The following is a 26,939-nucleotide window of genomic DNA, read 5'->3' as shown; positions in this document are numbered from 1 at the left end:
TCTGAGGCACTTTGTCTCAAAATGGAAAAAAAAAATAAAAAATTAAACATAGATAAACTGCTCTGTAATTTCTTACAAAGAGCCCCTCTCTCCACTTTGCAATTGGCTTCCATCCTGTTCATATTCTGAACAATTCTAGAAGATGTACTCAAGAAAAAGATTTTGCCCTCAGGACACAATCCCATTAGGAACAGCAGAACTCACTGACTGCAATCCAAGACTCACAAACCTGGCTTTTACCCTTGAACTTCACTGCAAAGCAAGGTCTAAGACCACAGTGCTACAGACAGGAGGCGGCTGTGTGGGAGGACTGGGCCATCATGCTTTGGGAAGCCACACCTCCAAAAGAGCCACTTAAAATACCAGGGCTGAACTGCTCCAGCACCTCATTCAAGGGCAGAACCCGTCAGTTCTCAGCAGCCAAAGAGCAAGTTGCGGTCTCTCCCTTTGCTCACAAAAGGAACCAGGGGAAAGGCCTGGGCCTGGCCCAGCAGCAGACCTCCCTCCCTCTCCAGCCACTCACCAGTTCCTCTGACTGAAGGCGGGGATGCTGGTCAGGCTCTGGTCGCTGGCAGGGTAGTACTGCGCGTACGATGGGCGCGTGTAGGGCACTGATGTGCGCTTGTCTTCCTCATAGCTTTTCTTTGCTGCTTTTTTCTCTGCCTTGGTCAGCTTGTGATCCTTTCGGTTAAGGAGCAGTGACTCATGCTCAAAAGGCTCCTGGGGACACAGGAGGATGTTGATTTAATTACCAGTCTTTGTGCCAACATGACTGATACATGACGAGCCTTACTCTGAAACCGAGAAAAGGTCGCTGTCTCCAGCACCAGCAGAGCCCGGCTCATGGACGCACAGGCAGCTTTACTGTCTTCCTGTTAAGAGGATCATTGGCAGCTCTTACCTAGCATCAGCTTCAGACAACCTAAGTCTGCCTTCCATATCAAAAGGGTGGAAGAGGTCAGAGAACTCAGAGATCACATTTTTAGAACTTTCCATCTCTCTGTGCTGGGAAAACATACTGGCCAAATTATTGGACATGGCTGAGCTCAGCACTCATAGGACCAGACAGGGGACAGGGAGGGGGACGCATGAGACAAGGAAAAGAACCAGTTGAGTTGAAGTCGCTTGCGTGAAACAAAAGTTCAGATGAAGAAAACAAGCTTGCTAGACAAGCCTCCCTCGCTGGAAACTGCTGGCCCGGAGATGGCATGCATACCAGGTTCTTACCTTGGTGATGAGGTGAGGGTACTTCAGACAGGCAAGTTGCAGGACTGGCTCCTTGATCCCCTTTACGTTCAAGGATGCTTGGGGAGCTGGCTCCTTCTCAACGAAGTGCAATAGGTTCTCCACCTCCTTCCGGGTGAAGTTCAGCATGGGATTAAGGTCATCTACCACCCGATCTAGGAGAGAGAAGACATGGAGAAAGTCAGGACATGGTAAGAAGACTGCAAAGACACAGCTGCAAAGATCAGCAGAAAGAAAAGAGGCCATAGGGGGTGTAACTGTCACTAATATTGAAAGCACCTCAGGCCATTCCATATCTGGGAGTGAAAGACCAGGTCTGAGGCCCTCGTGAGATGGAGACGTCATAAGAGAAACCTGCATAACTAGCTCAGCTTCAACCCACCTTCAGTAAGTTGAACTCAATCCCCTCTTAAGCAATTATTGGAATTAGAACAAGATGGGAGGAACCGGCTTTCTATGATTGAAAGCCTACTGTATTCCCACATCCTGCCCCTTGATACAGGAAGGATGGAAGCCTATATAAATGTGCCTCTTCTGAGCCTGGAAGATGGCCTACCTGACATGCCCTGCTTGGAAATCTGACGGTCGTAGATCTTCTTTTCGAGGGTGAAATCAGCCACAAGGCGATAGATGTGACAGGGCTTTCTCTGGCCATAACGGTATACCCGACATACGGCCTGAGCATCATGGCACGGGTTCCAGGAAGCATCAAACACCACCACTCGATTTGCACCAATCAGATTCACGCCCAAGCACCCGGCCCTTTAAAACACAAGCCAACATTCAGAGAGCCTTTAGTTTTGAATCGGTTTTCAAATTGGTTTTACCCTCGCCTGACATCATCCTCTTCACCCTAGGCACAACATTCTGGATGATTCTGCTGTCCTGCTGATGAATAGTTCATGTCCTCAAGCACTGAAAAGTACATCCTGAATATCCGCCATGGAAGTGCGTACCAGCTCAGAAAGACAACTCTCCACCCGCCTGTCCTGTGTGAGGCCCCTGAGTGAGATCACCTGGCTAGGTGTCCCCGGTGTGCTTAGTCTAACAGCTCAAGGGTTCCTACCCCACCCAGGGCATTCTGATGGCGGTTGGCAGCACAGGTTCAGGCTACTCGGTGTGAGACACATAGCGCCATCGGCCTTTATAGCCATTCTGCACTTTCTATTTAAAACACTTCCCCATTCATCACATCGTCTAAGCCTCAGAACACTTGTGAGAGCAAAGCTAATTATGACCCTTGTTAATAAAGGTCTTACAGAACTTAATGACAAATGTCATGATTGCTCTTCTAACACAACTAACTTCCTTTGGGTGTCCCCTCTCTCACCTCAAAAACAAGTCATAAACCTGAGCAGATCTCTTCTGATGGAAGCTGGATGAGCCTTTGGGGACCCTGCCCATGTGGCCAATTGCCCCAAACACAGCCCTCTGACGTGCCCTCTCCGGACGCACTCACCTTGTGGAGAGAAGGAACAGCCAGGTGGTGAGGTTGCTGGGATCATTGAACTGATTAATGAGCCGCTCCCTCTCAAAGGCAGGGGTGCTACCATCTAGCCCTAGGACAGAAGGAAAACCACAAGGTATGGACAGATGAGGGCAGGGGTACACAGCCAAATCATGGGGCAAATGTCTTTTAAAAACAAAACAATCACACACACATGCTTCACTGCATTTCAGATTCTACCCCTGGGACATTCCATGGGTCTAACGTGAGACCCAGGCAATTCAAAAATACCCCCAGGGATTCTCATGTGCAACAGAGATTACACACTAAGTTTCTCCCTTTAGTATCTTGGGTCCATTCTAAGGTTCCCAGACTTGAGAACGCATAAAAGCACCCTGAATATGGAAGCTTGGTAGACACTGGCTCAGGCAACCTCTCGGCCTCAGTCCTGTGAATTCTGACAAGTACAGAAGGACCATGGGCTGGTGTTCTGATATGAACGACGTTCCTCCACCTGGAATCTGCACTGTTAAGCTCCTAAGGCTAAGAACTTGCTATAAGGAGACATAAAAGGAACAGATAAGGAGCCGTGGGATGGAACACGTGAATGAAAAGGGAAAGCTCAAAAGGAGAAAAGGTAACTTTCAGTTAAGAAGCAGCATGATAAATGAGCAAGGTACTACACTTGTCACCTCGGATAAAGCAGAGAAAAGGGCAGAGCCAGGGTATACCACCTGGAGAACTGAATTACTACAGTTGCAGGAAGCATTAGTTTACTTGCCTGGAATTAAAGGCTCTCTCAATCAGCATTCCAATCTACCTTTCCAAGCTGAGCTCCCATAATTTCCAAGTACAGCTCAGTACTGACATATTGGGCAAGCACATCGTCAACACCAGGCTCCAGGCCAGACCCTTTGCTGGGGGTCTCCTCATGACCCCCTGAGCCCCAGTTCTCTAAACCCTTCCTGTAGGCCAGTGCTTCTCAACAAGGGTGTTTCTCCACCCTCTACCCTACAGGGGACATTTGGCAATGCCTGGACACAACGTTGGTTGTTACAGCTGAGTGGATGCCATCCTACAACGTACCTGTCTGTCCCTGACAACAAAGAATTATCTGGCCCAAATGTCATTATCTGGTCAGTAAGTGCCTGAGGTGGATACTTCTCAACTTTTTTTTATCACCATTCCCTTAAAGCACCTTTTTATACATTTTTTCCTAATTATCAGGCTCCCTCGTGTAAAATACCACAAATACATTGTATATGTTCATTTATTCTATGCATATTTGTGCTTTATACTTCAAAAAGTTAAGATTTTTCATCCCCCCAAGAACCAATTTTCACTCCTTTAGAGATGCTATCTCCCCAGAGAGAATGCATGATCTAGACTTGTGATCACTCTATTCCTTCCCCTAGAATGACCTTTGGGTCATACTAGGTCTGTATCTTCAAATTCTCTCCATTTTTGAGAGTCTAGTTCTAGTATAAGTTCCGCCTCCTCCAGGAAGCCTTCTGCAACCATCCTCATCATGATGACTCTGTCCTCCGTAGAACCCATCAGGGCACTTGAGTGGTGCTCCCTGGTCTTTGTCCTTGAGCTGCCCGTCTCAGATGAAGGCCAGGTCTAGGCCTTCCGCTTCTCTGCATTCCTCTGGTCTCCCCTAAGCTGCCCAGCCCCCAGTTCAGTGCCTCACACCAAGCAGCTCACTCTCAGTACCTCCCTGCTCCTTGGCCAATCACAACTGTTCCTGTGCATTTGAGGGAGAATGGAGGAGAAGAGATAAAGAGAGAGAAGGAAAAGAAAACCTTAAGCAGACCGTGCCAAGGCTCCAGACACAGAGCAGCAAAGAACTCACGGAAGTAGCTGACGTTCCGGACCCACTTCTGTACTCCTTGGCCCTCAGCACCAGGTAGACAGGGCATCTCTCGTTTCCCTAGGAACTCCTCGATGAGAGCCAAGGTGGAAAGGCTCTGGCTGAAAGGGACAACATTTGGTTCAAAAGCTCCCAGACCCAAAGGGATCTGTTCCCCACCAGGCCCATAGTCGTGTGCAGCCTTCTGATGCTGGGGGCTCCCACAACCTATTCCCTCGAAGAGGTAACCCCACAAAGAACCACCATGCATAGTCGCTCTAGCTCATAATGGGAGCAGAGTTATCTACACACTTACTACCACTACCCGCTAAAACACTCTTTACCCTATGACTTCCTCAACTGGGAAATTCAGGGGTTTAGCTCAGTGCCTAGTACAAATAACATCAGTATTAAAAACCAACACTGGAGGCGGCTGGATGGCTGAGTTGGTTAGAGCACGAGCTCTGAACAACAGGGTTGCCAGTTCGATTCCTGCGTGGGCCAGTGAGCTGTCCACAACCAGATTGAAGACAATGAGCTGCTGCTGAGCTTCCAGAGGGGTAGCCAGATGGCTCAGTTGGTTAGACTGCGAGCTCTTAACAACAAGGTTGCCAGTTCAATTCCCACTTGGGATGGTGGGCTGAGCCCCCTGCAACTAAAGATTGAAAACAGCAACTGGACTGGGAGCTGAACTGAGCCCTCCACAACTAGATCGAAAACTATATTGAAGGACACAACTTGGAGCTGATGGGCCCTGGAGAAACACATTGTCCCCCAATATTCCCCAATAAAAAAAAAGAAAAAACCCAACACTGCATGTGTTAGCTCTAACTATAGGCCACAGGCAATGCCATGGGTCTCACTAGGGAGACAGAAGCGTTCGGCTGCTTCCATGTTATGCACACAGAGCCAGCCTCCTCGGAAGTGACCCACAAAACCAGCAGGCTCTCTCAAAATTAGAACCACTGCTGTCCTCTCATGTGTCACATGAGGAAACCCTCACTCTGAGGTTCCCAAGCCGGGCTCCTGCCATAACTCTGACTGGAGCATAATCTAGTCAGAACAAAGGAAAAGCAACCTACTGTGTCTGTTTCCCTGAGGAGTCAGGCCTTGATGGGACTCACAGCTCTGGCCAAACTGAGAATGTGGCTTTGGAGCAAATCACATTACTTATTTGGCCTTATATACAAAGCTTATTAAAAAAAAAAGAAAAGAAAAAAGTCAGATGGAAAAGAAGCAGATTAGACCAGGGGTCAGCAAATGTTTTCTGTAAAGGGCCAGACGGTAGATAGTTTTTGGCTTTGCAGACCACATACAGTCTCTGCTGCATCTTCTTTTCCTTTTTCTTGCTCAAAAACCCTCATAAAATGTAAACACTAGCTCTCAGGCTGTATCGAAACAGTCCACAGTCCACATCTGGCCTGGGCCACAACTTGAAGTATCGAACTATGATCTGCAATGAGGGCCTAGGGTTTTAAATTGTTCTCTGCAGAGAAATCACACTGGACCAAGAAAGAAGCTTCCTAAGAAGCACTGGGCTGCAGAAGCATGGAGAGAGAAAAGGCAGCTGGTGTGACCCCAGACAGTCTCACTGCAGGGGCTGTGTCACTCTGACCAGAGACACACAGCGTCCACTTGGGAATTCCTCTTCCTACCTGAACACGAGGATCTTGTCCCCAAGCTTCACACTTTCCTCAATCAGGTGGAAAAGCAGTACCATCTTGGGAGAATTCTCTAGGACTCCAGTCTGGTAATTAGTCAAAAGTTCCTTGGCCTGCAAGAGAAGTGAGGGAGCTTGGAGCAGGCCCACAGCCAGATCACTAGAAATCAAATCCTCTCCCTCCAAGACAGCGGCTCACGGGCAGCTTTCCAGCTTGCTGCACAGACTTCATCAGCACGGTGCACTGTGCACCGCCACCCTCTCCCCACGCAGGCCTTCCACACCCCTTCTCAGCAGTGGGATGACCACAGAAGCACCCGCTTCACTCACCCATTCATACGTGACAATGTTGTTGCCTCGCTCCTGGAAAGGGCTGAAGCCGACCCCTTGGAGGAACTTGCTATTGGTTGCCTCTCCCATCGCGGAGGCCAAGGCGCTGTCCTCACCCTTGCCTTTTGTCCCCTGTGACGGGCAGCGGGCACTCGTCCCTGCTGAGCCAAGCTCTTCCACGTCTAGGTCCTGCTCGTTGGCCAGGTTCTCCTTCTGAAGGGCTTCATACAGCACATCAGGGTGATTCCAGATCTGAGGTTCAGTTAGAGGAGAGGTGGCACCGGGCAGAGAACAATGCAAGGGTGTCCCAGGGGGTCAGACACACGCACACACACCTCCCACAGCACGCACTGTCACGCCCCAACCCCCTCATGGCCAAAGGATCTGCACATCCCGTTTTCGCTAACCATCTCTGATCGCCATGACACATGAATGGGAGAGTTAATACCAGGGGGCATGCCAGTACGTTGGCACACAAGCAAAAAGGCTGTGTCACAGCCATGGGTTGTTAGTCTGATTCAGTACAATGTTCCAGTATCACTGTGTGCTGCAGTCAACTACTGCATGAAATAAGACCAGTCTCTCCCCATGGACAAATGTATCTCACGTCTAGATGACCAACGATAAGTCATTTCGGGGGCTACTCCTGGCAGGAGTTGAGGTTTCCTGAGGAGGGGAAAGGAGTTGGGTAGCAAGATGCGTGAGCTCTGCACACCCTCACAGACCATGTCTGCTTTAGATTCCTGGCCCTGGTCTCTAGGGCTGTGGCTACAAAAGAAATATTTTGAAAATCCGTCTGTCCCCAGACACACACCTTCAGCTGACTTATTAAAGCAGTGGTCAGTCGGGCATAATGCCCAACAGATCGGCTGAGAAATGTCAAAGAAACAGGCCCCCTGTGAAGCAACCAGGAGCACTTGGCCAGATCAAAGGCAAGTCAGTGTCCATCAGCCCGTTCATAAGGCTTAGTGTTAAAGATAGCTGGGCCTCGCTGTCCCCAAACCACCTGAAGCATTATTGGGATGAACGAGATCTCCACCTGACTAGGTATGGAATGGTCAGGCACCCCACATAACCTGTCTAAGCTCTATAGTCCTTGCATCCTGATCATGCTGCCAGTCAAAAACACTGCCCCACAATGTTCCGCCATCACTGCCTTTTTCCAAGTGAAAGAAATCAGTGAGAAAGGAAGTGATTTCCCAAGCTTGGTATAACAAGTTGTGCGGCTGCGTAGAACCACAAGGGGCCCCATGTGAATTACTGCCTACGAGTGGCACCCTCAGGAACTGGGCAGCAGTCGGTCAGCTCTCCCTGCCGCCCCCAGTCCTCCAATGCAGGGAACCCAGATGGCCCCTGTGACTTTGTTCTTCCTTCCTCCAGGACTCCCTCGGGACCATGGGCTTCCTTAGTCGCTATCTCAGCGTTATTCCCTGAGGCTCAACACACCTTACAGCACACACAGAAAGCCTTGAGCGGGTTCAGGCCCAGCCAGCCACTGCTGCCACAGTCGCGGAAGCGGTCCATGAACTGTGTGTACAAATCACGCTGGATCTTGGAGAGCCGCACCAGGATCACATTTTCCTCCTTGGCAGGGAGATGAATCTTCAGCACGGTGTGGCCTCTCCTACAAAGGTCGAGGTCAGAACTGACAAGGCCCCTCAACACTCAGCAGCCTTGCTACGAGGACTGGACCAGCAACCACGAAGAAACTCATTTTAAGGATGAAAACTAAAGCAAGAGGCAGAGAGACTCGCCCAGGTCACTGACTAGGTGGCAGGTTCTCACCCCAATCCAGGGCTGTTTCTCTAAGCTTTCTCCACACACGCCATCTTAAGCAAAAACAAGGGGACTCCTTTAAACTAGCCTATACAACATGCTGAAACGGGCGACGCCATGCCCCTGGAACCAGCACTTCCACGCTTTCACCCAAGTCACAGAACGCTAGCTCTCGCTCGCTTCTCAGCAGGTAAGGCAGGGATCCCTGGTCACCAGGGTAACTCTGGAGAGAAGCACTTCTAGGCCAAACTTTCAGAGGAGTCAAACAGTGGTTATCCGTCATCTGCTGGCTGCTCAGGAAAAGCTAGAGTACCAGCAAAGTCTGACTACTGCCCGAGCAGGAAGGGGCCCTCCCTCTGGCACAGTAGCTGTGCAGGCTCGTTACCCCAGGGGCTCTCGGAGGGTTCGGAAAGCAGGGCTCACCTCTGCACAAAGCCCTCCAGGAGGCTGTGCAGGACGTGGCTCCGGTACCGCATGAGGCGCACGTCCTGAGGCGTGCTGTCAATACACTGCCCGTTCAGGATGGGGCGTTCAAACATGTTGCTGAACTCCTGCCGGGTGCCGAGGAAGTCCGGGCGCACGAAGTCCACCATGCACCAGTACTCGATGAGGTTGTTCTGCAGGGGGTACCCAGTGAGCACCACCCGGCGACGCGAGCGGATGTTCTTCAGGGCCTGCGAGGTGCTGGCCTGGCAGTTCTTGATGCGGTGTCCCTCGTCACAAATCACCACATCAGGGCCCGGGCGGCACAAGGCCTTCTCAAACTCTAGGGAGGGAAGAGGATCCCGAGTCAGAGGGTGACAGGGCCTGTGCTTAGTCAACAATATGAGAAGGAGGGGTGCACCCTGGAGGAGACAGAAGAAATGAAGGAAGCAGGAAAGCAAGAGTCAGCCCCCATCGGTGAAAGGGAGCCAGCCACTCCAGCTCCTACGCATTTGGTGACACGTTAGCCTGGCCTGTTGACTCCTGACGTAAATATCTCTTTTCCCTTTTTCTTTTCCTTTTCTTTGCCCCCGTTAGGCTAACAGTAAAACTGACTCGCATTCCTAAGGCTTATAGCCACTGGGCAGCAGAGAGCATGACTTTACAGAGGGCCAGCCTAGGATTAAAAGTGAGTCTGGATGAAACTGATAGAAATAATCCAGACACTTCAGTTGGCTCTCATCAGTGTCGCAAGTTGGAGCCATCTGAGGGCTGGCTGGTGGGAGCTAAAGAAAAGGTCTTCCTGCAGTTATCGAACCAGTCATTGCTAACAGGCAAATCCACCCCAACTCTACAACAGAAGCAAACTTAGAACAAACATAATCTCCCAGTTTAAAAGACCTATAAAATGAACCCGAAAAAACCTGTGAATCCTAATCAAATATATGGTGATGGAAGGAGAACTGACTCTGGGTGGTGAACACACAATGGGATTTATAGACGATGTAATACAGAATTGTACACCTGAAATCTATGTAAATTTTCTAACAATTGTCACCCCAATAAATTTAATAAAAAAAAAAAAATTAAAAACCAAAAAAAAAAACACCTGTGAATCCTAAAAAACCTTTCTTTCCCAAATAGGCAAAGGCCCCTTAGGAAAGGGAACTATGAGAGGAATGGTTTTCATGAAAAATACTGAGATAAATTTTTATTTTATAAATTCACAAACACTATTATTATTACTCTGTATATCAGTGACTGAAATACTTCATATATATTTTCTTAAGGCTGCCTCAGAATATCTCTAGGAAGTGGTAAAGGGAGCAGTTTCTCTCCGAACTACTCAGAGAGAAACGTGGCCACGTGGGCAAGGGAGTCTCCTTGGAGCCAGTCTGCGGCTTGGCCTAACCAGAAGCCCACTGAGTGCCGAGAAAGCAGTACCTTCTGAGAGCCAGAAGGTCATCCCGCCTGTCTTGGGGTCCAAGATTTCTGGCTCAAGACGACACAACTCACAGTAATAATGCTTCACATGTGCCCAGGTGCCATTGCAGACACTACTTCTTTTTTCCTGAAACACCGCTAAGAGCATTCTCGGGACGGGCTGCCCACCTCTGCGAAACTCCTGCTGTCGGTCTTCCTCATCCAGATCAATGATGACAGGGTGGGAGCGTTTCTTGGTTTTCTTCGGTCTCCCTGTGGCAAAGGATTTCTTCAGGGTGAGGAGTCTGTACATTTCGTACCCCATCAGCATCACCCCACCCTCTGACACCCAATCAGCCATCACTTTAGCACGAGCCGCCGTTGTCCTGCAAAAGTGAACAGAGAGAAAACATTATGGCTCCCACGGCTCCCCAGGAAGAGCGCCTCACAATCAAAGCTGTGCTGACGTACATTCAGAACTCCTGGTGGCCAGAGACTTCATGCGGCAGCACCACAAGGACTGTCCCAGCATCCTGTCCCTGCACTGAGGATGGACTGGGTCGCTGATGATGGTTCAATAGTGAAAACCAGAAATTCAATAGCACCAGGCAAGCAAAAGGGACAACCCCCTTGGATGTACAGGCGTGACTACAAGTCTATATTTAGGGGAGAATTTCAAGTTATTCCTATAATAAATACAAGGTACTAAAAGTCAGGGCAACATTCTGCATTTCACCTGCCCAGCCTCCAATGAACAAAGAGCCAAGGACAAGCAGGAAAGAGAAAGCAGCAGGGACCAGATGGCACTCAGCACAGTCCCTTCGCGCCTAAACAACTGAGCCCTGGCTGCATTTCTTCAACTGCATGTGGACCAACAGTCCTGAAATCTAAGAAAGAAGCACAGGTGAATCAGCCACCTGTGGGGCCACTCACAGTCTCCTCATTATCTGTGCCAGGAGGGGAAAGGCGAACGTGGACAGTTGGCTCGGACCAAGAAATAGCTTGAGGTGTTTGGAAATCAGGTTGATGATAAGGAGTGGGAATAGAAATAATTTTATTTAAATCTAAAACAAAAAAAGCTTTGCACCTTTCAAAGCTTGGAAGTTGTACCATTAAAGGTTCAACTGTAGATTGGTGCTTAAAAGAAGAGACTGGTGAACTAGCTGCTATTGAAAAGAGAAATGTAAAAGGTGAAAAGTTAGAAGACGGAAAGTTTCGTTTCGATCATGTTGAATTTTATTACTGTCCACATGGAAAAATTTGACCATGCACGTAGTTTTCAGGATATAAGCATCTTCAAGCAGAACACAAGTTGTTTCCCAGGCTACGTAACTCTGACTTTACTGACTTTACTGAAAAGCTAGGGAGAGAAAACACGAGTAGCAAGAAGAGAGACAGGGACACATCCAGAAACCAGAAGGAATCTGAGAGGACAGAGCATGTACCCAAACAGACTGCCTTGTCAGTGGGTCCCGGGAAGAAGTCTAAAAGGAAAAGGGCACAGAGGAGAGGGCAGGCCACCTACTTGTGCTCATCATTCAAGATGTGAACTTTAAAGAAGCGAGGCTGGACTTCTTCAGGCTTGTTGTCAGCTGGGAGGGCTTCAGAAGCGGGGAGCCACATGTTGAACTCTGCCAGCCAATTCTGAAGAGTATTAACCTGTCAGAAAGCCAAGTCCAGAAAGAGAGTTTTAAGAAACCAGCTCAGCACTGAGCTCCCCCAGCTTTTGAGTGCCCAGTGAGGCATTAAGCCAAAGCTCTTCAGCGGGTGACTAAGTGGAGCCGCCTTCCCAAATTCATACCGGCACAATGGCAAGGACGGTTTTGGCTGGCGTGTGGCGGAAGAGGACGTCGACGAAGGAGATCACTTGCAAAGTTTTCCCGAGACCCATGCTGTGCGCCAGGATACAGCCAAAGCCGCTACTGGTCTTAAACCTCTCCAGGGACTCAACCAGGTTATCATATAAGAACCGGATCCCGCCAATCTGACAAGGAACACACAGAGACAAATGTCAGAAGGGCTGGAAAAGAGCAGGGCTCTAGCTTTACTCACTTTGGAATTAGTCAGAATTACGTACATGAGCAGGCATTATACCAGACAGCCACAGGTTTCCCTAGACCCTGACTAGTCTACGCTGGCGACAGTCGTCTTGGAGAAAACAGAAGAACATTCACCTGGTACGGTGGCCCATCCCAGGCAAGCATCCGCAGTACCAAATTCCTGACAGGGTCTTTCCCTCAGCCTTGGCCTGGCTGCCCCGGGCTGCTCTCACCACTCCACAAGGAGTGGTTGTGAGTGTTAGAGTTCTTATGTTGAGTCAACCTCCGCCTTTCTGGAACTTTCATGCACTGGTCTTGGTTCCCAGCTCTGGGTCAACACAAACTATTCCGCTCCTTCCTGTCAGAAAGTCCCTCACATGTCTCACATGTCTTCTGGAGCCCCCTCCTAATGAAAGCACTGCTCTCCCGAGGGCATCTCAACCAGTCTCGCAGATCTCACAGAAGGAGGCCCAAGAGCGTTAAGTCAAGAGAGCCCGCACCTTTTACATGACAAGGCAAAGCGGAGGCTCGTCCCTTCCCCTGCATCGGGCATCCTGAAGCATGAGCTGCTAGGAAGAAGGAGCAGGCCTGTGCCAATAGCTGCTCGTGGTACAAAACAAGTACTTCACAGGCTGCGATGCCAACAACCAGCAGCAGGTCATGTCCACAGCAAGGAAGCTGAAAGGAAACGAAGACGTGTCCAGGTTTGCTGTACCTGATGAGGTTTCACTGCCCGTGCCAACTGCGGGGCCAGGAAGACGTTCTCCTCCTCCGGAGGGTGGTTCAGGTTGACGAGGACCCGCCCCAGAGCATCGCGCTGGTTTAAGACGTCATTCACATGGGTGCCGCCCTTCTCCTCTTCCTCGTCATCCTCACTGACAGACTCACTGCTGTCCACAATGTGCAGAGCGTCCTCCTCTCCGGAGCTCAGTTCGATCACCTCTGAGACAGCCAACAAAACAAAACAAAACCAGACCCCAGGAGCACAGGTCATTTGCTTCCCATTGTTAGAGAAAAAGAGTGTGGACACAAAGGTAGAACTTGTCATCACTTATAAAAATGTTGATTCTTAGTATTTCTGTCTTTTGGTTTCAAGTTAAGACAAGGGGAAAATCTTAAATTTGCCAAGAAGACTCAGGGAAATTTGTCAAAGGAGGATCTGAAAGTGCATGAGGAAGGACCGAGTGCTTTTCTATGCAAAGGCACAGCTCATCTATCGGGCTGAGCACAGGATCAGGAGGAGGAAGGGGCACCTCTGGCTCGATCTTACCATCTCGACTGCTTTTTTCATCCTCACTGCCACTGCTACTATCCAAACAAATGACTTCCTGGGCCAAGACCCGAGGGGGCAGTTGGGGACCATCACTTGCTCTTAAGACAATTTCCTCTAGGAAAAGAAAGATGGAAGGCAATGTCAAAACCACACATATAAAACATATTTCCCCAAATCATTCACCACCCTGCCTCCTTTCTGCTCTTACCAGGACTATCCCCTGAGGAGAGAAGTTAGAGGTCATCTCAAAAACCTAAGCTCTCTTTCAAAATCCCCTCTTCTCCACTGGTTCTTACTTCCTAATACCCATCCAGCGACTAGAAAAGGTCCCAATCCCTTGGTATGTTAAGATCCAAAGTTAAGGGGGGAAAAATCTAAATAAGATCAATTTGAGGAGTACATTTTTTTATCCATCTTAACTTTTGAAATGAGATCCCCCTGATCGTGTGCTCCCAAGAGGCTGAATGACTCGAAAGGATTCCTGAGAGGCACGACCTTACGCCAGGTCTGTTACGCGGTGCGCCTCTTCTCCTGCATACAGAGACTTTCTTCCCACCTCCACTGCTCACCGGGAAGAAACTCCAAGGGAACGGTGGGAATGGGGGCTGCGTAGTCCTTCCTCTGCTGCTCTAGGCGTTTCCTTCTTTCCAGCTCTTCCTGTTGTGCTGCTTTGGTAACTGGCTCCAACTGGTCCTCCCGGAGCAGCTTTCTAAACATTAAAAGAGCGAGCACTTGGGTTCACTTGAGATCTGGGCAATGTAATGGCAAGCTAAACAGGGAAATCACCACTGCGGAGCTCAGAGAGTTGAGGTGACAGGAGAAGCCACATCAGTCCCATTAAACCCATGCAATGCGCAAGGGAATAAAAGCGGGGGGATTTCCAGGCTCAGGTGTCTCTGGGCTTATATAGTTTTCATATTACTTAACTTCTTGACAGATGCCACTGCCGACAGACACATCTCTGCACATAACAGATCAAGAGTGAAACAGAGTAAAGTGTGGGTCACAAAAGCTGAAAAGCAGTATTGAAACGCAAAGTTGGTATATGGGAAAGTAGGATTATAGATGATTATACATCCTTATTTCCCAAACTTAGAGTAATATTTTTAAGTTGTCATTATGTTTTGTTGTTTTGTTTTTGTTTTTGTTTTAAAAAAGAATGAGGATAGGAGGAGAAAAGATATCGTTTATCTCCTTTCAATAGCAAAATTGTTCTTTGGTAGAAGGAAGGGCGTTGGGGATTTGGGTAGTGAAGGAAGTTCACATCTGCCGATTTCCTGGCTCAAGGAAGAAGCCCTGCTTTGGACCACATAGCCCCTTGGCAGCTGAAGTCGAGTTCTAAGAAGATGAGAACGCAGCGTCTTTTATCTCCTGTTTTAAGGCATAAAGAAGAAACAGTGTCCAACCAGAACACCCTGTCATCCCTGGGTGCCGCCAGAGTGTGGGCGAGTCCCCAGCAGGCGGGGTGCGCCACCCTCACCAGCCCTGGATCCTCTGTCAGCCCAGCTCAGTGGTCCTGAGCTTGTCTTCACTATTAACTGGGGGCACACAGCTTACACTTCTGTCCTATGGGAAGAGGACTCTCCTGCTCCGACCAGTCCTTCTGCTATCGACAGCCTTCAAATGAGGGTGATACCTCTACTCCCTCCCTTCTCACCGTATGTTTCTTCTCATGTGGGAGGGCTTCTGAGCTCTCTTCTTTTTGGGGTCCTCGGAGGCCAGGCTCTTGCCTTGGTGGCGCCTAAGCTGCTCTGAAGGCTCAGACTGAGATGAGGTAGTTGAAGTGCACCGTGGTGGCCGCTGCCCATCTTCCCCCAGCTGGGAGCACTCAGTGCCACACATGTCTTCCAGGGATGGGTCTGAAAAGACAAGGGGAAAGAGGTGCCAGGGACCAACTTTTACAGGGGGGGAAAGTGGGTTTGGATGCCAGACACACCTGGGTTCAAACCCCAGCTCAGCGGCTTATTAGCTGGTGATTTAAGGCAAGGGACGTACGTCTTCCTGAGCCTCCGTGGTCGTCCCTATAAAACAAGGACAGTGATGCCCACAGCAGAGCTATTGCGAGGACTGAACAGCGCACGTGCCTAGCACTAGCCTGGCCCAGGATGGGCTCATGAAAACTGACAGCCATCGCTCTTGCTATCATTTAGCACTTAGATCAGAGTAAGGCAGCTTCATGGCCTCAGACTGCTCAGAAAGGGACAGCTGGGTTCCAAACACAGCTCACACTCACTTGTGTGACTCCAAGCAAGACTCATCTGCCAACAGGGAGAAAACTCCTCCTTTCAGTGTCTTAAAGTGTTCACTCATTCAATTCACCAAACATTTAACTTAATGAGGGCTTACAACATGGCAAGCACTGTCTTAGATGTGTCACGGAATATTTATAAGACTCCTTCCCTTCAAGGAGTTTGTTTTCCAGACAATCAGATTAAAAAATTGGCAGAGGACGTGAATAGACAGTTCTTCAAGAGGCCAACAAACATATGAAAAGATGCTCAACGTCACTAATCATCAGTAACGCAAATTAGAACCACAAAGGATGGCTGTCATCAATAAATCAAGACACAAGTGTTGGCTAGGACGTGGAGAAAAGGGAACCCTCACGTCTGTTGGTGGGATGGCAAATTGGTGCAGCCACTATGGAAAACAGTACCTTATGATCCAGCAATTCCACCTCTGGGTATTTATCCGAAGAAACCCAAAGCACTAATTTGAAAAGATATATGCACCCCTCTGTTTATTGCAGTATTATTTACAATAGTCAAGACATGGAAGCCACCTAAGTGCCTGTTTGCCAGTCAATAGGCGAATGGATAAAAAAAGATGTGCTACATATACATAATGGAGTGTTAATCGGCCATAAAAAAGAATAAAATCCTACCATTTGTGACCACACGGATGGACCTAGACAGTATTATGCTAAGTGAGGTAAGTCAGACAGAGAAAGATAAAACCATATGATTTCACTGATATGTCGAATCTAAAAAAACAAAATAAACAAACAAAACAGAAACAAACTCATAGATGCAGAGAACAAACCGATGGTTGCCAGATGGGAGGGGGATTAGGGGGTGGGTGAAAAAGGTGAAGGGATTAAGAAGTACAAATTGGCAGCTACAAAATAGTCACAGGGATACAAAGTACAGCACAGGGAATATCGTCAATAATATATAATGACTATGCATAGTATCAGGTGGGTGCTAGACTTACTCGGGGGGATCACTTTGTAAGTTACAGAAATGGCTCACCACTATGTTATACACCTGAAACTAATATAATATTAAATGTCAACTGTAATCTTTAAAAAACTAAAAATAATAAAACTTATGAATTATATAAAAAAAGAAATGACACGTACAAACTGCATTTTGTTGTCATTACACACACACACACACCCCGGTTGTAGACATCTTCATTGTAAACTTCTTCACAAAACACCTCTGTTGCCTCTCTGCCTAACACACATTTGAGCATCTGCCATGTACCAAGCCCTGTGCAAAGACACAATGGAATGGTCCCCATGGGGAAACACACATACAGTGAAGTGAGAGCCTGACAGCACAACATCTGGGGAAAGGACCCCTAACCCAGCCTTGCTTCGGGCTGGGTATAGGGGCGCTTCCTTGGGAAAGGTGAGATCTGGATTTACTCTAATAGAATGAGCAGGTAACAGCTAGTAAAGGAAGAAAGGAAGAACATTAGAGGCAGATAGAGGAGCACAAGCAAAAGGAACAGAGACTTTAAACAAGGTGGAAAAGTTGGGAAAATACACGCAGTTCAATATTTGCTAAAATGAGTAAGCAAAGCAGCAGCAGGAAGGGCTTTCTAACCCAACAACCACTTCCCTGTCATTGCCTAGGGTCCCCTCTCCAAGGCAGACTTAGGTGTAGACCCAGGATCCTTCCCGAATGTTGGCACAGAAGTCAACCCCTTCCCACGGAGGACTACTTCCCGGACCTCTTCTTCCTAGAATCTCCATCCCACTGCCTGGTGTTTGGGTGGGGAGGGGAAGCTAATTGGCCAGTGTAAAAGTGGAGGCTGGAGGGCGACAGCTGGGTGTGGACGCGTGTGCACGCATGCACATACATTCACACGTGAACACCCAGGGCGAGTCACTCCTCTGCAGCAGCACTGGAAGCATCTTCCTTGGCTTCACGCTGAGAGGGTTCAGGGAGATAACCTTTGCTTCTGGAAGAGCAGAGGGAAAAAGCCCAGGGAGGCACCAGACAGAGATTGTTCGTGATGAGACACGGCAACGCCGTTAACATGAGCGCGAGGTTGGAACATGAGCCCCTCTCAGTTACCACTGGATCCACAGCAGGCCTTCCCCAAAAGGCCTCCCAAAGCCAGGGAGTCTGGGTGGCAAGAAGCACTGGGGATGCCCCATGAGCCTGGCGCAGGGGCAAAGTCACCTGCTGAGGAAGAAGACACCACTGCTCGTGTGCCTGGCCAGGCGTGAGGACTCAAAGGGAAGCGCCAAAGTGCAGCTGCAAGTCTAACTGCCCTGCCAAAGTCACCACCTCCTCACACAGTCCTCTCCCATAGTCCTCTCCCATTTCCCTCTGGAGCATGACAGGAGGAGAGCGCAACAAGCCTTGTTTCCTTAAGAACTATGGGTCCTCAGGCCCCTCACCCGTTCCCAAAGCTAGTACTGCCTCGGCATTGTCATGCGACAGTACTGTCACCTTCCTCCTAACTCACAGCACGGAATTCTTCCCTCCTAAGAAGCAAGGGCATCCAATTCCTCCTCCCAGAGGAACAGGTGTCTGGACAGCAGACTCCCTAAGAGGGGTATCTATTGCTAAACACCACTTTCCTCAACACTGCACCTTGGCCTACATACCAATTCCACTTGGGGCTGGCTTGGCACACTTCAAACTGGTGTTTTGCTGGCTCCTCTGCCCTGGTTTTGATAATGACCTTTGATGCTCTCCTGGCCTTAAGGCCTTCTGTTTTGTTTTTATTTCACAAGCAAATTTACTGAGTAACCACTTGGAGGAACAGTTGGAGGCAAGATTAGAGAGTAGGCAGGCAGGACGGAGTCAAAGTATAGAGAGCAGGCCTTGAATGTTAGGCCAAGGGGTTTAAACTGGATCTGCTGCGCAGTGGGAACTTGGTGCCAACTGCTGTATGTCTTCCTTCCGGTCTCTGCCTTGCAGAGTGGGCTGCTCCTGGCAGGAGGAAGAACAGAACCCTTCCAACAGCCTTTCATAGCACAAATTCACTGTCAAACATTCTAACTCGTGAGGTTTGCCTGAGAATTCCTCTCTAACGTGGGACTGAATATGGCCAAGTGCATTAGCAATTTTAAAATGATTACATATAGCATATAAAATTCTCACGCGTACTTAGATCAGACCCAGCTTCCCCTTTTCCTTTACACAGAGGAGCAGGTCTGAACCAGCCCCCTACCACCCAGCACTCTGTGGTAAGTCCTCAGCTTCTGGGTTCAACAGCTGCTGTGCTCGTTAGAGAGCTTCGGTTTACAGATATGCTAATACTTAACGTTTGTTGTCACACGAGTCAGGGTTTTGAAGTGCTTCGTGATGCTTATTATGAAATGTCTGGTTTCTATATAACATTATACCACATCTTAAACTATTTCTTTCTGCCTTCTTCCGCCTCCCCACGCCGGACTCCGGTCTGAGCCGTAGTCTCTCAGTCTAGTTGTGTAGGACGCAGCTCCCTGGCCCGTGCTGGTGGTATGCACCTCGCGCTCCTCTAGTTGAGGCCGTCTGTCACCGTTCAGCCACTCGTGAAAGCTCTTGCCGGCTGCCATCCACTCATAATGGCTGCCGGTCACTTACACTGGCTACCAGCTGCTCTTGGTGGCACACAGCAGCCCGCGGCAGCACTCAGCAGCCCAGGGCAGCTCACGCCAACCTCGGGCTCCTCAGGGCGGCCCAGCTCCAGGGAGAGCTGTTGTTCACATTCTTAGCTGTAGAGGGCGCAGCTCACTGGCCCATGTGGGAATCGAACTGGCGACCTCAGAGTCAGGCGCCCCTCAGATTTAGGAGAACGGCACTCCAGCCAACTGAGCCAGGCCGGCCCATCTTAAACTATTCTTAATAATAAAACTGTTATTTCAAAATTTCTATAATTAATTTTTCCTTAAATCAAAATGTAACATTTTACTAAGTGCTCCTTTGTGACTTCTGAATATTGAACCATGTGAATTTACAACATAATCAAGCTGATTAAACTTTCAGAAAATTGCCCTCCCCCAAATTCTAGAATTTAATCCACTAAAAGCCATTGAGGAAGAAAGAAAAGGTTCAACACAGAGGTAAAGAAACATGTGCCGTGTTATACAACGAAGGGAGATTAATGTCAGCATGGTTTAAAAGTCAATGGCTATTACCACTCAGTTCAGGATCACAGAATCAGATCTGGCTGTAAATATCCCTGAACTTCCTCCTTCACAGGAGCCAGCCAGGAGCAGCGATCACCAGGGCTGTATAAACACCAATGAACACTTACACACGCTTCTCAGGAATGAGTGGTGCATACCACCAGGACAAATATGACTAGGCAAATGAGTAGCTTTGGAAGAAAAATCCCTACATTTCATTCACTAGGAGTACAAGGTACAAACACTTCCAGGGCCCATTCTCCAGCTGTTCCATCTCTTCTTCCTCCTCCTTCCTATCTATGTAAACAAAAAGCAGTGCATTCCAAGTCTTACTATGTGCTCCCTGACACGATGCTGTAGGATGTATGAGTATACACCAAAATCTATGACGTATGTATGACAAACACTGAACCTGAATCTGAACACAGCTTGATATTTCACTCCAAGTTTGCAAAAATACAGGGGACAAAGGACTACGTTAAACCTGATAAACGAGACCCCAGGGATGCAATCAGCAAAAACTAGACATGTGCAAAACAACAGAATAAGAGAACGCTTTTCCTTTACAAATAAGTTGCAAAGGAAAATAGAAAATGGAAAAGAGGTAGGGAAAGCTTATATATTAAAGAGATTTAAAGACAAATCAACTCAATGTGGACTTTGTAGGGATTTCAATAAATTAACAGTAAAAATAATTGTTTTAAATATAATCAGGAATTATCTGGATGTTTATAATAAAGTATTGGTTTTAAAAAGTTAGGTGTGGGGGGTGGCTAGTTAGCTCAGTTGGTTAGAGTGTGGTGCTAATAACACTGAGGTTGCTGGTTCGATCCCCACATGGGCCTCTGTGAGCTGTGCCCTCCTTAAAAAAAAAAAATGTAGGTGTGATATGGTATTGGTTTTTTTTTAGGACTTATATGTTAAAGAATAGAGTAAATACACTCTGAAGGTTTTACAGATAAAATGTTACATTAAGGGTCTGCTTCCAAATAATCCAAGGTTAGGGGAACAGATGAAACCAGACTAGCCTTGTATTTGCAACTACTGAAGAAAGTACACAGGATTCATTTTCGCACTGTTTCTATTTTTTTCATTATGTTTCAGATTTTCTAGAATAAAAAAACCCTCGTGATTTCTTTTTTTAATTTTAGAAATTTCAATGGAAAATAAAATGTAACAAGCACTAATCTTAATCTCGAAACTATTTAGATCTCAACTTTTCCACTTTTTAAAATATATTTACATATTTCATACTAGCAGTCAATGAATACACACTATTTTGTGTTGTGCTTTCAGTAACTTGTTACATATAAATATTTCTTTGATGCAGTCCACATACTTGTCATTTTAATGGCAGGCTTTCAGTGTATCACAGAATGCTTTGTTATTCCCCTGCAGCTGAGCGTTTGGGCTGTTTATCATTTTTCATTTGCATCTAGAGTGGTATGAGTATCTTTGTACAAATTATTTTTCTTTCTGATTGACTTATTTGTGGTACAATCCACTACAGCTGGGGAAATGAGCAAAGAGTTTTACTGTTCAGGGACTGGCAAACTTTTTCCATAAAGGGCCAGATAGTAAATAGGTTTTGTGGGCCATAAAATCTCTGTTGCAACTCAACTTTGCCACTGGAGCAAAAAAGCAGCCATACATCAATAAATGAGTGAACAAGTATAGCTGTGATCCAGTAAAACTTTATCAACAAAAACCAGTGAAAACAATTTTGAAAAAGAACAAAGTTGGAGGATTCACACTTCCTGATTTCAAAACTTACTATAAAACTACAGTAATCAAAACTGTGTGGTACTAGCATAAAGAGAGACATGAGACCAACAGAAAAAAATTGAGAGCCCAGAAATAAATGCTCACATACATGAGGTGTGATAAAAAAATAAGGCGAATGTTTAAATTTAAACAATAAAAATTACAGTAAGACACATTGCCATTAATCACCTCAAAATACTCCCCCTCGCTTCAAACACACTTATCCCTTTGTTCTTGCCACTTCATGAAGGAGTTCTGGAAGTCCTCTTTTGTGAGTGTCTTTAGTTGCACTGTCATGGCTGCCCTGATGCCCTGAATCGATTCAAAACGTTTACCTTTCATGGTCATTTTCACTTTGGGGACGAGCCAGAAGTTGCATAGTGCCAGATCCAGTGAATAAGGTGGATGAGGACACACCATAATGTTTTTATTTGAAATTGCTGTACCAGAAGCATGTGTGACATGGAACACTGTCATGATGGACGATGAAAGCATTTGCTCATTTCACGTTAATGTGTTGTTCGTGATCCATGATTTATGGCGCACATAAAACACACCTTCTCTCAACCAAAACTCACACCCGACTGACTGCACCGAACAAGTTTAAACTTGTCACACACTGTTACTAAGGTCTGACGTGCCATATTGAAGATCCCTGCCTTTCCATTGGGTGGCACTCGGCAGCAGCAGTCACCGTATTTTGTGATCACAACAGAAAGGCTCCTTGTCACACATCGCTTCTGGTAGGGCAATTTCTGTCAAATAAAAGCATGTCTTTTACAGTAATAAATTTCTTTTTTATTTAAACATTCACCATATTGTTTGATCACACCTTGTATGGTCAGATAATTTTCAACAAGAATATCAATACCATTCAATAGGAAAATCACTGTATTTTCAGCAAATGGTGCTGGGAAAACTGGATATCCACAGGCAGGACAATGAAATTGGACCCTTACCTTATACCATATACAAAAATTAACTCAACATAGATCAAAGACCTAAATGTAAAATCTAAAACTATAAAACTCTCACAAGAAAACAAAGGGGAAAAGCTTTATGACATTGGATTTGGCAGTGATTTCTTGGATATGACACCAAAAGCACAGGCAATAAAAGAAAAAAAAAAAAGACAAAGTAGACTTCATGAAAATTTAAAAATTTGGTGCATCAAAAAGTGCTATCAACAGGGGCCAGCCCGGTGGCTCAGGAGCCGAAGGTTACCGGTTGGAGTCCCGCAAGGGATGGTGGGCTCCGCCCCCTGCAACTAAGATTGAACACGGCACCTTGAGCTGAGCTGCCTCCCGGATGGCTCAGTTGGTTGGAGTGCGTCCTCTCAACCACAAGGGATGGTGGGCTGTGCCCCCTGCAACTAGCAATGGCAACTGGACCTGGAGCTGAGCTGCGCCCTCCACAACTAAGATTGAAAGGACAACAACTTGACCTGGAAAAAAGGCCTGGAAGTACACACTGTTCCCCAATAAAAAAAGTCCTGTTTCCCTTCCCCAATAAAATCTTTTTAAAAAATGCATCAAAAAGTGCTATCAACAGAATAAAAAGGCAATCCACAGAATGAGAGAAAATATGTACAAATCATATACCTGATAAGGGATTAATATCTAGAATATGTAGATACTAAACCTCAACAACAAAAAAACTGATTCAAAATGGGCAAAGGACATGAATAGACATTTCTTCAAAGAAGATATACAAATGACCAATAAGCACATGAAAAGATGCTCAACACCATTAATCATAAGGGACATATAAATGAAAACTACAATAAATACCATCTCACACCCATTAGGATGGCTACTATCAGGAAAAAAGGTGTTACCAAGGATATGGAGAAATTGGAACCTTTGTGCATTGTTGGTGGGAAATAAAATGGTACAGCAAGCTGTGGAAAACAGTATGGCAGTTCCTCAAAATGTTAAACACAAAGTTACCATATGATTCAACCATTCTACTTCTGGTATATACTCAAAAGAACTGAAAGCAGGGTCTTAAAGAAAGATTTACATACCCATGTTCATAGCAGCATTATTTGCAATAGCTAAAACATGGAAGCAACCCAAGTGTCCATTAATAGACAAAAGAATAAGCAAAAAATGATATTTACATACAATGGAATTTTAGTTAGACTTAAAAAGGAAATTCTGACACATGCTATACCATGGATGAATCTTGAGGATATTATGTTAAGTAAAATAAGCTAGTCACAAAAAGACAAATAGTATCTGATTCCACTTACATGATGTACTTAGAGAAGTTAAAATCACAGAGGCAGAAAGGAGAATGGTGGTTCCCAAGGACTGGAGGGAGGAGAGACTGGACAGTAATTGTTCAATGGGTACAGAGTTTCAGTGTGGGATAGTGAAAAGGTTCTGGTGATGGACAGTGGTGATGGTTGCACAACAATGTGAATGTACTTAATGCCACTGAATTGTACACTTAAAAATGGCTAAGATGGCACATTTTATGTTATATACATTTTACACCCCCCCCACACATACACATACAATTGGCTTACTCATTATGCTAAGTTAAAGAAGTCAGACACAAAAGGCCACATTGTATGATTCCATTTATAGAAATGCCCAAAACAGACAGAAAGTAGGATAGTGGTTGCCAGGGGCTGGGGCTGGGGCTGGATATGGATATATATGTATGTGTGTGTGTGTGTGTGTGTGTGTGTGTGTGTGTATAATTGTATTATATTTTAAGTTGGCTGGGTACTTCTGTTTCCAGCTAAGATGGAATAGCTTGAAGCAAACCAATGCTTTCACCAAGTACAGCTAAAAATATATTCTCAAATTAAAAAACCAAATAACAACAAAAACCTTTGAAAGCATTGAAAAGCTGCCGAGACAACCAGAAGTTGAAGGGAAGATATCAGAGAAGGAGAAATCCAGAAGAGGTGAGCCAGCATTCTATAGCCATCTCCTCCCCTCCTTTTTGCCAAGTCTGGGTGCTGAGGCAAGAAGCTAAGAATCTAAGTCACCCAAACAGAGGCCTCTTAGTAAGACACAAAGGAACTAGAAGAACTTTTGACCATTTTGTGGAGCTAAAAAGACAAAAGTTGGAGACATGAGGAACCAAGATCCTGGTGAGAGGGGACTGAGCCAAAACTCACTTCATTTTCTGTTCAAGTCATTTGCTTCATTCTGAAGCTGAATGAGATGGGAGTCTAAGAAGCTATGCAGAAAACCACTGAAAAGCAGAGCGGATACTTCTGCAATTTCAAGGTGCAGAGAAGACAGGAATTAGAGTTTAGGACCCACCAGAGCATTTGGGCCCAGTGAATACCTTGGCTCTCAGAACCTGTGGGATGCCTGCACCTCAGAAGAATGAGTATGTCATAAATAAAGGTTTATGAACTATGATCCAGCTTTATTCATCTCTGTCTCACTGGATTAAGGTGATCAGCCCCACTATATCTGTCGAGAAAAGAGAAAAGGGAAATGCTCTCAGAGATATCATCCATAGTCTCTACAATTTTTAAATATACAATACCCAGCATGCAATGAAAAGTTACCAGGCATGCCAGGAGACAAGATCAAATGATCAAAAACTAAGGGATAAACAGACAACAGAAGCAGAATCACTGGTGACCCACATACCAAAAAACCCAACTCCGATAAGTGTGCAACAAAACAAAGAAAGAAATGGAGAAAACTAAAAGATGGAGAATGTCACCAGGTAATCAGAATATATGAAAAAGAGAAAGAGAAATTCTAGAAGCAATATATAATAACTGGAATCAAGAATCTCTGGGAATTGCCAATAGGGTGAATTCAAAGAAAACCATCCCTGGGGAGATTATAGCAAAACTGTTGAAAACCAATAACAGAAAATCATATAAGCAGTCATGGGTGGAGCAAGTACATTAGTTTCAAAAGAACAATAGTATGACAATGAATTTTTGAGACATGAAAGACACTAGAAAAGAGTGGAAAGTCTTTGAAAAGTGTTGAAAGAATGTAACTAGCAACCTAAAATTTTATATCATTCAAAAATGAGGGCAAAATAAAGACATTTTGAGTCAAACAAAAATACAGAATTACATTTGTTGGCAGGAAATATACATAAAGATAAATAACAAAGGAAGTTCTTCAGACAGAAAGATAATGATCTCAGACAGAAAAGAGAAATGAAGGAATGAATGAAGAATGGCAAAAAGGAAATATGTGTGGAAAATATACATAAATATTGACCAAAGAAAAATAACAACCATGTTTTATGGCATTTAAAAGATATATAATTACTATGCATAAAAACAATAACATAAAAGGCAGGAAACAGTAAACAGATTTAGAGTGTTCTATGGTCCTAACATAGCCAGGGAAGTAATAAAAGCAAGAATTTATATTAGACAAGAACGCATACTATAATCTAGAAAAACCACTAAAAGTATCGTGAAAGATTGTAAAACTAACAAGCCAATAGAGAGAAAACTGAATCATAAAAAGAAAAATAAAACTTGATTAGTCCAAAAGAAGAGGAGAAAAAGAACAAAGATGAGATAGAAAATATATAATAAGGTGGTAAGTTTTAACACTAGATCAATAATTACATTAAATATAAATGGACTAAACATTCCAATTAAAAGACTGGATAAAAAAAACAAAACCCAACTATCTGATGTGAGCAAATGACACAACTTAAATTAAGACTAGAAAAGAAGTTAAAAGTGAAAGAATAAACACTAACAAGGACTATCCGAAATCCGGGGTATCTGTACTAATAACAGGTGAAAGAGACAATAGGGTAAGAACCATTACTAGAAATATAAAGGGACGTTTCATAATGACAAAGGGGTCAATATAAAAAGAAGATATATCAAAAGCAAATTGGTATGCACACAATACTTTCGCTTCAAAATATATTGAAACTGACAAAACTAAAAGGAGAAATACACAAACCTATTGTACAATCATAGTGATACATTAAATAGACTAACTTACCTCTTTCAATAACTAATACTGTAAGAGCCGACAGACAAAACACCAGTAAGGCTAAGCAAGAGCTGAATGAAATAATTAACAAACCTGAATTAACTTACATATTTAGAACACTTCACTCAACAATGACAAAAAACACATTCTTTTCAACAGCTCTTGCATCATTCATCAAAACTGCCCACATACTGGACCACAAAGCAAACCTCAACAAACTTCAAACAACTGAAATAATTCAGGGCATGTATTTGACCACAGTGGAATTAAGCTAGAAATAAAAAACAAAAAGATAACTAGCAAATTCCCAGCTATATCTATACACTTCTGAACGATCCATATACTTCTAAATGATCCATAGGTCAAAAAAAATAAATAGAAATAAGAACATAATG

General features: G+C 45.6%; 1 protein-coding gene across 3 annotated transcripts in view; it reads right to left on the bottom strand.

Moving 5' to 3' along the window:
* Nucleotides 1-26,939, bottom strand: part of RAD54L2 (RAD54 like 2) — a 91,811-nt gene that overhangs the window by 12,613 nt on the left and 52,259 nt on the right. For all 3 annotated transcript variants that reach the window (XM_081071532.1, XM_081071534.1, XM_081071533.1), the window contains exons 3-18: nt 15,125-15,326; nt 14,037-14,176; nt 13,465-13,581; nt 12,910-13,136; nt 11,957-12,139; nt 11,681-11,814; nt 10,345-10,541; nt 8,734-9,076; nt 7,981-8,158; nt 6,535-6,786; nt 6,200-6,318; nt 4,548-4,666; nt 2,705-2,804; nt 1,802-2,007; nt 1,228-1,400; nt 524-720 (exon numbers count right to left, since the gene is read on the bottom strand). In XM_081071532.1, the coding sequence (XP_080927658.1) occupies nt 524-720; nt 1,228-1,400; nt 1,802-2,007; nt 2,705-2,804; nt 4,548-4,666; nt 6,200-6,318; nt 6,535-6,786; nt 7,981-8,158; nt 8,734-9,076; nt 10,345-10,541; nt 11,681-11,814; nt 11,957-12,139; nt 12,910-13,136; nt 13,465-13,581; nt 14,037-14,176; nt 15,125-15,326 (2,887 nt within the window). The remainder of the gene's footprint in view (nt 1-523; nt 721-1,227; nt 1,401-1,801; nt 2,008-2,704; nt 2,805-4,547; nt 4,667-6,199; nt 6,319-6,534; nt 6,787-7,980; nt 8,159-8,733; nt 9,077-10,344; nt 10,542-11,680; nt 11,815-11,956; nt 12,140-12,909; nt 13,137-13,464; nt 13,582-14,036; nt 14,177-15,124; nt 15,327-26,939) is intronic.

Source organism: Rhinolophus hipposideros (genome assembly GCF_964194185.1).
Source record: "Rhinolophus hipposideros genome assembly, chromosome: 14".
NCBI lineage: Eukaryota > Metazoa > Chordata > Mammalia > Chiroptera > Rhinolophidae > Rhinolophus > Rhinolophus hipposideros.
This window is presented reverse-complemented; position numbering and strand designations above follow the sequence as displayed.